The sequence below is a fragment of the Sminthopsis crassicaudata genome, chromosome 1, assembly GCF_048593235.1.
Source record: "Sminthopsis crassicaudata isolate SCR6 chromosome 1, ASM4859323v1, whole genome shotgun sequence".
In the NCBI taxonomy this organism is placed as follows: Eukaryota; Metazoa; Chordata; class Mammalia; order Dasyuromorphia; family Dasyuridae; genus Sminthopsis; species Sminthopsis crassicaudata.
Window position 1 is genome coordinate 699,921,427 of NC_133617.1, and position 12,606 is coordinate 699,934,032.

Below are 12,606 nucleotides of genomic sequence, written 5' to 3' on the forward strand. Positions count from 1 at the left end.
TTTTGAAAGCATTCAGACAAAACAGATTTATTGTAAGCAGCAGAGGCTTTGAAAACTGACATCTGATTCAAGTCCAACGAGAAGACTCACAGGAAATACATTTTTGACAGTTCATGATTTCTGAAGTATCCTCAGTCATGACAGAGAGATGGAGGCAGTGTGGTATAGCAGGCAGTGAAGGAAGATGAGTCTGGCCTGTGGTCCTGAGTAAAACCCCCTTATCTTCTCTCTGCCTTCAGACAACTCTGTGCTTAGTAGAGGGGGTTTGCTCACTAGGGCCAGTGGAATCAGGTGATTTGGATTGGGCCCTCGGTGAGTTCCCAATCTTGCCCTATACTTTAAGTATTTCCATACCCGGCCAGGCATTCCTCTTGCAAAACTCAAAAAAAAAAAAAAAAAAAAAAATCAAAATTAGGAGAAGATGGCTTCTATGGAAAGTGGGGCTGCTTTTGTAGCAGTGATGTTTCTATGGGAACATCAGTTTCTCAACATGTTTATACTGGAGAAGGTTTTGTTACACATGAGTCACACCCTATGTTTTGTTTTGCCAGAATTTGCTCACTCACATTCCTAATGATCCCTGTCATAGTTAATTAAAAAAAAAAAAAAAAAATTATTGCTGTGTGAAGATGTTACTAGCCTATAGATAGAAGATAAAATTAGATTTAAAAATAGGTTCAACATATTAAAACACAAGTATTATATGTTTATTTGTGATTGGTATTGGATCTGTCTTGCCATTCTTTCCCCAAGGCTACTTCTGTTAAGAAGGGTTTAATAAATTCCCAATTGTATAAATGTACTTGATGTATATACTTGCGAAGGAAAACAAAACAAAAATCTTTCTAATGAGCAGTGAGTACTGGATTCTGAGTCACACCAAGTCAACTCTTGGGCAAAGATTTTTTGAGGTATGATTATTAATTACCAGCTGAGGAAAAAGACTTCCAAAGAACTAGAGATGGTAGGTGAAAGATTAGAGCAGAGAAAGATGACCCCATCACTCCTCAGTACCCCAGAAACAGAAGAAAATGTAATGAAGAAATAGCTGACAAAAAGATGCTAGAACCCAGGTGTCACCACATGGGTTTCTGAGTCAATATGGCTCTCAGGAAACCGTATATAAAGCTCAGTGGGTCCCATTTCTATGGGAGCTTGACTCTACCAGAGCAGACTAGCTCTCCACTTAGCTCCGCCCCTCCCTCTCTGTGTGACTCTTGAGCAAATCAATTTCCCCCTCTGGGACTTAAAAATCTCATTTGTAAAATGAGGGAATGGGCCTATGAAAGAAAATAGTGAAATCAGTTTTTATATAAACTTTATTATTGTTCCTAAAGTGATCAAAACAATTATCTTTGACTATCTACAATGTAAAATATTTTCTATTTAACTAGTACAGTAGTTAGGGGCTCAGGATTGCTGCTGTTTATTATTTGACATTTGTGGGATTTATTGATTTTAGCCCTTTGATAGGTACCTATATCCTAAAGTGAATCCAAAGATCCTAAGCTGCAATTCCTCTGTTTAAATAAAGATTCAGAGGGGAAAACAATGCAGTTAAGGCCAGGAAAAGATATTTCTTAAGTCTTTGTAGATGATAAATTAATGAGGCAAGAAGATAGCTATTTATTATTGGAAATTGTGTTTAAATGAATAGCAGAGAGCTTTTGCATGTGCATAACACAGGTAGAATCTATCAAAATCTGGTGCTTCTCCCAAAAGAAAATTAACCCAGTATGTGCCCAAAGTTCCTCAGGACTTTCAAAGAAATCCATTTACTTTGCATTTGTCAGACTGTTGAAAGATACCACTTGAAAGGTAAGATTCCTATGTAAAAAAATAATCCAGCTTTAAAAACTAAAAAGGGCCAAAAGGCTTAGTGAAAGCTCTGCTCTTCCACGAGGAGAGGTCCTGCAGCATAACTGGAGCATCCTAATGACTGGGGACCACTTCTTCCTTTACAACTAAGCTAGTGGTCCACTTACCCAGCTGCCTTTGAGTGCATGGCCAGGGAGTGGGAGAGTATCTGGCCCCGCGGTTCATTCAAAATTACAACTTTTCAAAGGGGAACAAGTGTTTGGCTTCCTCTTTCTTTTCCCTTTTGGTCTTCCTAGTTCCTTTCAGTTTCTGCTGCTCTTCGGTTTCTCGGTTCTGGGGCCAGGAGGCAGCCAGATTTTTGGCTGCTGCCTGTGAGCTGGTCCCTTCCTCATCTGACGAGAATCCTGTTCCTCCCTCTGAAGTTGTTGCAACAGCTTCACCCTAGAAATACAAGTGAATGATCAGGAGAAAGAGTGACCCTGCTTTAGGCAGCTGGCTCTTACTGGGTCCTCTCTCACATGAACCACCACCTCTCTACAGGTAGCTGTGGGGAAAAAAAAAGCTTAGCATGGCCTGGCAATGTCACTGGGACACTGACCTAAGAAACAAGGGTGCACTTCTCCCATTTTAGGAGGTCACTTTTAACAAAAAAAGAAGCACAAATAAAACACATGCGGCCAAGGTCTGAATTTTTTTTTTTTTTTTAAACTTTAAAAAGGTAGTCTTTATATTTGAAAAGGCTAGGAACCACTGACCTATAGTTTTTCTCTACTCTCCTCATTTTATTGATGAGTGAAACTAAGTTCGAAAGAAAGGTAAATTACCTCAAAAGACCAGCAGCTTTCAGCTCAAGGGCTCTGCCTTCTGATTGAGGTGACTCCAGAAAGGGCATGGAGCTCTTGGGGGGGGAGAGCAATAGACAGCTGTCCGCCTGTGTTACCTGGCTCTCCAGGCTGAAAGCCTCTTGATACAATTTCTCTGGAACCCAGTCTAGTCCAGTGGTCCACATACAAGGAAGATCTTCCAACATCATCTTACAATTAATACCTAAGTGCTTAGAAACCCCAATGGAACGCTGCCCCTCTGCCCTCTCTGTAGCTCCCCTCTCCATCACACTTGTGTCAGGGCTTCATTTCTCCCCCTCTGCTCACGCTAGCTGAAGCCTGTCTGGAGCCCAGGTAGACTTCAGGTGATGCTCTGCACACCTGGCACCTCTGAGATGGGATCCGACGGGTGCCACAAGGGCCAGTTTACCTTGTCACCAAAGCGGAGCTTCAGCCTCTCTCTTATGAGGAGTCCTTTCACCAGTAACTTCCAGTGCCCCAGAACTCTTTTTTCTCTTTTCTGTGTGGAACAATAAAAGGGGGGGTAGAAAAAGTCATATTAAAGCTGATATTTTCAGGGCAAAAATAAAAATGGGATTCTCAAAGGATATGATTTCAGTTTAGAAATTTATATTCTATACTTGGCCTAGTTTTTCCATAATTTATTCCCAAAACTGTTTTGTTTTTAAAAATGGTTTCTTTACAATTGTGTGCCATTTTTGAAGATCAGAGCCAGAGGGGAATCTGTAGAAGGCCAGAACTCTGAAAAAGGTGTACTTGAATCAAGGACAGTAGGGTGCTTATAGTTAAGCACCTACTCAGTGTGAGAGAATGGTTCTCTCCCCCCCCCCCCCCCCCAGGCTGGGGTTAAGTGACTTGCCCAGGGTCACACAGCTAGGAAGTGTTAAGTATCTGAGACCAGATTTGAACTTGGTTCTCCTGAATTCAGGGCTGGTGCTCTATCCACTGCGCCACCTAGCTGCCCCCGATTTGCATTTTTAGTGGATTGCATGCCCCATATGTGTCACCAATTAATATGGCAGCCAAATCACTCTAGGGGTTCATTAAAATGGGAAGAATAACTTTCAGAAATAAGGAAGTGATCATTCCAAAATGCCCTCTGTCCTAGGCTGACCCAATATGGACAACTATGTTCCAATTCTGGGCAATTCATTTTAAGATAGATGCTCATAGGTGAGTGAGTTCAGAAGAAAATAAGGAAAAAAGTTCATGTCATGAGGAACTAGGAATGTAAGGTCTGGAAAAAAAGATTCAGTGGAGATAAAGTTATATCAAAGAAGGATTAGAGCAGACTGAGGCTTGACGGGGGAAAACTTCTGAAGAACCAGACGTATCCCACACATGGATGTGCTTGGTTCCCCCTTGCTGGAGGGAGGTCTCCAACACAGGCTGGACACTCATGACAAAGGGCTGTGGTAGAGGGGATTCCCTGTAGTCCATACTGAACCAGACGCTGCAGATGCTCCAAGTCCCAGGATGTTCACCTTTCTTTCCACAATCCAAAGCAGCTTTACTTGGCCTGATATTTGGTTTTCTAAAGTGGAAGCATGTAGGGCCTGTAAGCAGCACCCACAGAAGTATGATCTTGTGCTGAGAGGGCTGGCCTGGGGACCAGAATTCTCAGAAGGCTTTAAGGTCAGATCCGAGCTTTGACACAAACCATTTACAGGACTCTGGACAAGTCATTTTGCCTATATGAGCTGCAGTTCGATCCTTTGTAAAATCATGTTAGACTAACTGACCTTTAAAGGTCTCTTCCAAGGCTGACATTTTTCTATGACCTTTAGTTCCTTAATGTGTTTCCTACATATTTACTTCTTTGCATTCCCTGCTTGACAGAATCTTGTCCTTTCTCAGGGCTTGGGGGACCTCTGGGATCCTGCCCCTTTCCTGGGATCTCCGAGATCCTCTGACACAACCCAGGAACAGAGACATGGGGAGTGGCTGTGACTTGCACAAGATACGTCCATGGCACACTTGTGGCCCCGGTGCCCAGAGTCTCATCCTGGTGCACTTCTCTATCCTCCAGTGCCCAGATCCCTAAGTTAGAAAGTACTTGCCTCTTTCTCCTTTTGCTCAATGAGTGACTGCTCATTGTCCCAGGCAGCCAAGAGAACGTCTTTGTACTCTTCACACACGACGTACCCATCAGTTCTGCAGAAGACAACATATTCTTAGGAGGCAGAAGGAGGGACAGGTCTCCCTGGGGGTAGGGGTGGGGGTGGGGGAGGAGGCAGGCATGTGTTTGCACTTTAAAAATTCTTCCATATGGACTTAAAGAAACAAGAAAGAACAGACATGACATCATCTTCATTGCTTACAACAGAAATTTCTATCCTGGACTTGGCTCTTTCCCTCTCCATCCTCATCCCTCATTCTGGGCTTTCAGCCTCATGATTGGCTACATCCACAAGGAGGGTGGGGATTTTGGCTGGGAAATAAATAGCATTTTGGAATCCCCTCTAAGTATTCAGGATTTGAGAGAATTGCCTTTGCTTCCTGGGTTAAGTCAAAATATAGCTCAGGATTTGGCAGCAAGAGTGTCCCCGTCCAACTACGCACCTTGTCTCAGCCTTGTCCCCCAGGCGGGGAATCCCTCCAGTCCTTTCCCCACTGCTTAGCATTGTTCTCCCCCCCGGCCTGCCAGAGTTGCCATTCCTAAATTGCCCTCCCACTTCATTTCCTGGGGTGATGAATCTTTCAATTTAAGCCTGGGCCAGCTCACATGCGACCATCCCACAATGAAACCGCCTCCATTCTGGTGTTTGATTTTAGCTGGACCCCAGGTGGGCTGGTGCCTTCCTTACACGGGATGTGAGTAGCCGCCGTGGAAGTCAAAACCAGTAATAGCCTGGACACAGTCGATACCCAGCTTTCGAGCAACTCGATGCAAGTTGGGCAGCTTCAGCTGGACACAGCCAATGGGCAACATGCTGGGCACGAAGAGGTAAACATTTCCAAATTCATTCCGAGGGACCTGCAGCAGACAAAGGACGATGCGCCGGCCCGAACAAGCTGATTTCCAGAGGACCGAGGCTCGCTCTCTCCTGCTGGGGAGGTGCGCTCTGCTCTTCCCCCCGGCACTTACCTTCCCATCCACTGCCACGGGCGGCTGGTACTCCTCTGTCTGCCAGTGGCCAAACAGACCCAGGTCGTCTTGGTCCCGGAACTGGGGATCTGCCAGCCGAGCCTTCCGGGCACGATTGGAATACCCTTTTACCATCTGCACCAGAAGGAAAAGCAGCAGCTCAGGCAACAACTCAGATCTCGCAGAAAAAGCACCAACAATGAAGAACCTCTGCCCAAATCCCGTGGAAGCCCCTGAGGGACAAAACCTCTAGTTTTACTTGACGGAAGTCAGGGAGACGGTAAAAAAGGCTGAACAATTTGTTTAAAGGCAGAAGGTGCTGGTGGAAAATCAAAGGTTATTTTCCAGAGACTGACTAGCCAGCCCTCCTTTCCTGTTAATCAGAATAAAAGGCAGAGAGTTGTGGCTTCAGAAGCAGATGTGGGAATAAGCCTGAAGTAAATGTCAGAGAATGAAATGATGGGGGAATGGTCTGGAAAGAGAGAGTCTGGAAGGCACAGAAAAGGGCTAGTTGCTTGTGGCCAGCTAGGGGCCAATGGACAGGAAGGTCTAAACAACGAAAGCACCTCCCCGGATGGAGCTGGGTCCCCTGGCTCCAGAGGAGAATGTGTGGAGCACAGCAGGGCACAGCAGCCGGCTGAGGCCCCGGCCCAGAGGGGCTACCCCAGACAGGGCCCACGGCCTCGGTCGCCTCCACTCACTCTCCCCATGTTAGCAGGGCCTACAGGTGAGCCGTTAGGGCTTCCTGGATGTGTGCTTCCCCTCCCCATCCTCCTCTCCCAATGTAAATGGCTGCCTTCTTCTGGGCCCCACTACCACAACCATCAGTGCTGCTAAAAATTCAGCCAAGGACTTCACTGGAACTATTTCACAGAGCTTCCTGGACATTCTGGCAAAGTGTATGAGAACGAACAATGGGCTAGGAATCAGAAGTCAGAAATTCTATTTTCTAGTTAGGTTTCTGTTATGAAATCAAGGTGATAGTTTGCAAATCACTCAATTTCAAACCTCACTTTCTTCCTCTGTGACAGGGGCGGGTACATTTTTTTTTAAAGGTAAAACCTAGCATTTTATTTAGCCCTCTGTTAAAATACTTTAAGTAAGAATCAGACATATCTAACAAACCTTCAAAAATAGATCCTGAAAGGCATTTTCCGCTCAGGGCAGCGGCCCCGGACCAGGACTTTAAAAAAGCTGGCTTCTCTGACCCGCGCCAGCCCCGGCCAGCCACTCTGGCTCTGCCCACTAACACCCGCCCGACCCCTGTGTGGTGTAACACCGGGAAGCTGGAAACTTGTCAAAGGAATTCATGTGTCGAGGATGGTTTTTAAGAGCTCTGACGTTCTTTGATATGCTGGAAGACTCACCGAAGGACCATTTGCTGTCCGTAGACACACAAGCAGAAGAGCTCCACTCTTTCCCACGTTGACCCTGACCTAGATTTGGCCATTGTTTTCTGGCCCGAGAGTTTCTTAAATGACACCCTGGTCCCTTCTCTAAACTTGCAGCCCTTTGTCTGCTCTTATTCCACAGGATGCCAAGTTTCACTCCCTTCTCACCGCCAGCCTCAGGCAAATCCCTTTCCCTCGGTCTCTCCACCCAAACCGTCGCCATCAAGCTGCCACTAGCCAGAGTCCAGTTACCTTGTAGGGGACTTCCCCGAGCCTGACCACTCGCGCTTGCTTCAACCAGGTATCCCTTGAGTGCAGGGTGTGGACACAGTCCCTAAAGACGATGCCCAGGGGGAGATAAATGTGACAAGTCAGTTATTCCTCAGCTAACCAGAGACCTATATTTGTTCCTTACGTCCCCTGTTTTCTAAAACTACAGATGTTAATTCTAGAATAGGAGGAAGCTATCACCTTTGATATCTACCTATAGAAAGAGGGTGAAATTACCCCTTGGAGCGGGCTCTGAGCTTAAAGTAACCAAGTGTCAGGCAGAACAGCAGCGGATTCTGACTTCCTGTCCTGCGTGGCAGCCTCACGCTAAAGGCCCCTGGACCCGTTTTCTGTCTCAGCAGCCTCTGGATTTCCCTCCCCTTCCCCAGCTGTCTCATGTTCTGTCTTCAGGGGCCTCACAACCACCGCCCACTCCGCACATACACACAACACTGTGTTAACAGTCGGGACTACTCCAAAGTGGCCACAGCATTCAACCCGCGTCCGTGCCTCGAAGGGCATGGTTTCTGCCCCCGTGAAGCACGCCATCCAGCTGAGGGAAAATGGCTTCCAAGCAGTAAAAAGCCAAACCATAGCGGACGGCGGGGCACACTCCTGGGTCTGACGCTAAGCCACAATCTTGAGAAGACACTCGGCAGAGACATATCAAGCTCATACTATGTACGGTACAATGAGCAACACGGGGTGAGACATGAAGATAAATAACAGTCTCTTTCTCAACCAAGCCAAGGCATTAAAACCCCTATTTGCCAAGCACTGTGCTAAGCTCCTTACAAATATTATCTCATTTGAAAGGCAGCTCAACCCTCAAAATCTGCACACGTCCCTTACTAGCATGACTCTAGCTCCCAACTCTTTATAGTGAAGTATTTTTAATGGTGATGGATAATTAGGTGCTGGTCTAGCATGTCCCCGATAAAACATCTAACTTTTGTGGGACGTTCCTCTTCCAAAGACCCTCCCACTCACTTCCACTCACAAGGCTTCGCTCTTGCCCTCTTTCTCCTCACCAAACTTCTATTCTTCCAGCAATCATGTGACTCCCTCCCTCCCGTCCCCCCATTGACCACCTCTTTTACTCCCCAAGCCTCATGACTGAAGCTGTGCAGGACTTGGGGCCGCCAGCTCCTTGCTCACCAGCTGGAGTGATGTGCACACTGACAACGGTTCTCTTACCTAGAATACACAGCCTCCCCACGACAGTACCCAAGGATGGCGGCGGTCTCTGGGTATATGGCCTCGTATTTCAGGAGATGTCTCTTCAAGGCATAAAGGGGGTGGTTCTTGTACATGCCTATAGCAGTGGGCAAGGGCTGGCTCTCTAGCTTTGCCTGAAACTGCACAGGCCAAAGAAATGATGTTAAGATCTTGGTAAAAGTGAGTTTTATTTTTAAATAAAATCTGGACTCCTCCTGATTATCGTATGTTGGTTGCTGAGTGTTATTATGGATTAATGATCAAATTTGTTAATAATTTTACAATGATTTTAGCTTAGTTTTGTCCCCCTGATAGGTTTTCAACAAATATAAGATTCTAGGGTCAGATTGGACTTTGGGAAGGGATTCTCTGTGACTACACATGTTTACAACCATTCTGGGTGGACGGCTGATCATCACAAGTCTCCACTGGAAGAGAGGCACAACCCCCCCGCAAGCTAACAAAACACTTCTCTAACCTGAGCCTCTTCACTGAAACTAAGGAGTGCAGCTTCCAGCGTAATTCTCAGTAGAAACAGAAAAAGCAGCCACCCCGAACTAGTCAAAAGTTTTGCAAACTACCTGACCAGAGTTCCGTTAGCCTTCCTTCAAGGAGTCTAACTGCCAATCCCTTGCCTCTTTTTCCTGCCTTCCCTATTTCTCTGTGGGGAGGAGGCAATGGGTTCGGAGGCAGTTTTCAAACAGTGGCCACCCAGAGAAGACTCTGAAGGTTTATTTAGAGCAGACCACGAATCACTGTATAGTTATAAGGAAAATGGTGTCAGAGCCACCTTGGCGCAAGCTCTCTCTCTTAGTGGAAAGACTGACCCGCGCACGTTAAAATCATGTTTTGACAGGCCTCGCTGACTGCCCATTTCTGCCACTCTGCAGCTCTCACTGTGTGAGGGGCCCCAGTATGTGAGCCGGGTGCACCCGGTGCCTTGTTTTCTCCCTTTCTTTCCTCCTTCCGACGCTCGCGAATCATCTAGCACGTGGAAGGCCGTGTTTTGGGACGAGGTCACTCCCTGCCTGACCTTCACATCCCAGCAATGCTGAGCTCCTTCCTTCCTGGGAGCTGAAAGTCCTGTGGGACGGGGCAGGTCCTCAGTCAGCCCCCCAAGCTCCTGGCACTCGATGATACCTGGGCCATATGAACACCACCAGCCGTGACAACGGCCCCAACAAGTGGCACTCGGGGTCCGCGGGCTTACCTCCAGCTCTTCTTTACTTTCCCTGGCCCCAGAAGGGCCCTGGTAGGGTCTCAAGGTCTCAGCCCACCACTCTGAATCTACTCGGCACTTGCGGGTAGCTGTCATCCAGGCTGGGTCATACCGCTGTGTGACATCCCGGGCACACCCATCATTGTCTATGCCAATGATGTAGCACAAGGGTTTGGTGGCATATTTATAACAGGCCAAGGGCTGGCCCACCACGCCATGGACACAATCTACGCATACCCACCTATCCTCCCCCTCACAGAACACTTCTAGCCACTGGTCCACACCAGCTGCCTTCCTGACTTCTTCTTCTTCTTCATCACTAGAAATGATCTTGCCTCTCTTGGTGCCCGGGCAGGCCTCAGGGGGTGCTGCCGGAAGGGGGGAGGCCGGACCGCCTCGTCCCTGACTCTTTGCTGGCGGGCCGCCCCCAGACGCTGGCCCTCTCCTCCGGGGCACCGGCGGCCTCCTCGTCCTCCGGGGGCCGGGCGGAGAATCTCCGTCAGAGGAGCGACTGTCGTCCTCGCTGGAGAGCTCCGTGTCGGAGCTGCTCCAGGCCCCGTCACTGCCGCTCTCCTCCCTGTAGGACACCTTTGACGTCCTCCGTCGCTCCCTGACGGGTCTCTGGGCTCCTTGCGTCTCCTCGCCCGGAGAGGCCTGGCCCTGTTTCTTCCTGCCCACGGCTGACTTTGCAGGCGCTGACTTTTTGCTCTCTGCTGCCCTCCTGGAAGAGGCTACGGCTTGTCCTGGGCTGGCCTTTGATTTGATTTGGCTCTGGATCTTTTGGCTGGGGGATTGAGAAGAACTTCTGGGATTCTTTAAGGAACTGTCCTGGGACTTTTTCTTGCCCTGGAACAGAGAAGCTGATTATATATTTTATTTTCCCCCCTCATTTTATGAGTACAAATTTATTTATTTAACATTTATAAAATCTATTACATATAAAGTCCAATAATAAGCATTAGGAAAAATACAAAAATAACAAGTCCCTGCCCTCAAGGAACCGTGCCAGAGATACGGGCGAGCGGCTGATTGGCAGGAAACCCAAGGAACCTGAGACGGATTTCAGTCGGTCTGACTGGTGCAAATGCACTGGCTGAAAACCGTAGCAAAGTCAACATGATCATTACAACTTTATTTGTCTCTTTGAGACAAAAGCCCTCTCATCTCCCTGGTCCCTCTTTACTGTACTAACCGCCTCACAGAAAAAATCTTCTCTCTTGTGAAATTCTGGAAATGAAGTAGGAAACAGTAACAAAGCTCAGCGCCACAACCTCAACACAGAAAACTTGGCAGGTTCATCTGAGAACGTTAAAAATGTTTTATACAGTTCAGTGTCTGTCCCAGACTCATTCTTCGCCCTAACATTCTAGGAGAGGAGAGGACTGTTATCATTTCGCAGCAGGGGGATCAGAGCATTGGGCAGTACCACGACACGTGCGGGCTCTTGACAACTTCAGGACGAAGCTAAGAACAGGACTCCGTTCTGTCTGTGGCCTCCACTTTCCAAACTAGTCCATGCAAGGTTTGGAAAGAGCTACATTATGGAACTCCAACTCTAAGGTGCTTTTGAAAAGAGTAAGAGAGAACAGATTCGCTCTTCTCCATCACAGCCCACCCCTTTGCTTGGGGCCCCAATAAAATCCCACCTTTGCAGCCAGCAATTTCAAAGGAATGGGCTGTAGAGACAACACCAGCCGGGTCAGAAGCTGCAGTGATCGTAGTATCAATAAAAAAATCTGTGAAAAAGAGAAGGACGCATAAAGCCTCATTACCTAAGCCAAAAGTTCGTTTCAGAAAATTCATGCAAAATTCCACCCAAATTCTCACACAATTTCTTTCAGCAAGAACTATAAAAATAAAGGTAAATATGCAAAGCAGTGAAGACTGGCATCAGTGTAATCAATTTCCCATTGAGTTATAATGGGCATTCAGTGAACAAAGATTAATTAAGAGCTAGTGCCAGCCCTGTGCTAAATATCTTCGGGGAAAGAGAAATAAAGAAGCATGTTCTACAAAAGTAATTCTTCAGTGGATAAACTGTCAAAAGAGAGGAATAAACAGTTTTTAGAAGCGAAATATAAGCCCTCAAATTGCAGAATCTCAGACTAGGAAGAGGCCATTTTAATCCGATGCATACTTAATGTCACTTTGTCTTTCATTTAATTCCCATCACGCTGTCTTGATAATTCTTTCAACATGATACATTTGACCATGTTTGGGATTTTTATAACATTCATATACATGTCTTAATGTTCCTATGCGATCATAAGGTCCTGGAAAAGGTTGTGTTCAACTGTCTCCCCAGCAGTCTCTAGAACAGCGCCTTACGTCTGTTCACTTAATTAAAAAACCATGTGAGAACTGATCCAAATCACTATTATCGAGAGAACTATAAAGTTAAAAGAATTTCCCTCAGAAAACTGGCAAGGATAAGAAAGGTCAGGAAGTCAGCCCGGAGGGAGGACCTCTGGTAACAGTGTGTGGCGCGTCACAGATGTTTCTCTCAGAGGCAGCAGAGGAGGATTCAGAAGACCAGTGTGACAATGGGCAAGAGAATGAACCTTACTGGTCTCGGGTCTCTGATCTGCCTCTGCCCTGCTACCACCCAGAGCGCTGAAAGAGAGACAGTGGGTATGGAAAGGCTATGAGGCTCTCAGGGGTTACTGTCACCAATCAACACTCATTGAAAAGCTCCCCAAAACGGGCCAGTGGGCCCAAGGCTGAGAACCAAGAACGGACAGATCAGTGTCATGTCCC

The 12,606-nt window shown here is 47.0% G+C and overlaps 1 protein-coding gene across 2 annotated transcripts in view; it reads right to left on the reverse strand.

The window, feature by feature from the left end:
* XPC (XPC complex subunit, DNA damage recognition and repair factor) overlaps nt 1–12,606 on the reverse strand; it is a 25,261-nt gene continuing 12,655 nt past the window's right edge. Inside the window, exons 8-17 of one of the 2 annotated variants that reach the window (XR_012484960.1) lie at nt 11,496–11,585; nt 9,841–10,695; nt 8,610–8,770; nt 7,395–7,476; nt 5,752–5,886; nt 5,471–5,640; nt 4,724–4,817; nt 3,073–3,162; nt 1,986–2,259; nt 1–379 (exon numbers count right to left, since the gene is read on the reverse strand). Coding sequence is in view for 1 of the 2 variants with exons in the window: in XM_074283811.1 (XP_074139912.1) it covers nt 2,050–2,259; nt 3,073–3,162; nt 4,724–4,817; nt 5,471–5,640; nt 5,752–5,886; nt 7,395–7,476; nt 8,610–8,770; nt 9,841–10,695; nt 11,496–11,585 (1,887 nt within the window). In the remaining variant the exon portion in view is untranslated. Of the gene's footprint in view, nt 2,260–3,072; nt 3,163–4,723; nt 4,818–5,470; nt 5,641–5,751; nt 5,887–7,394; nt 7,477–8,609; nt 8,771–9,840; nt 10,696–11,495; nt 11,586–12,606 lie in introns of both variants that reach the window. The other variant, XM_074283811.1, reaches the window with a different exon arrangement.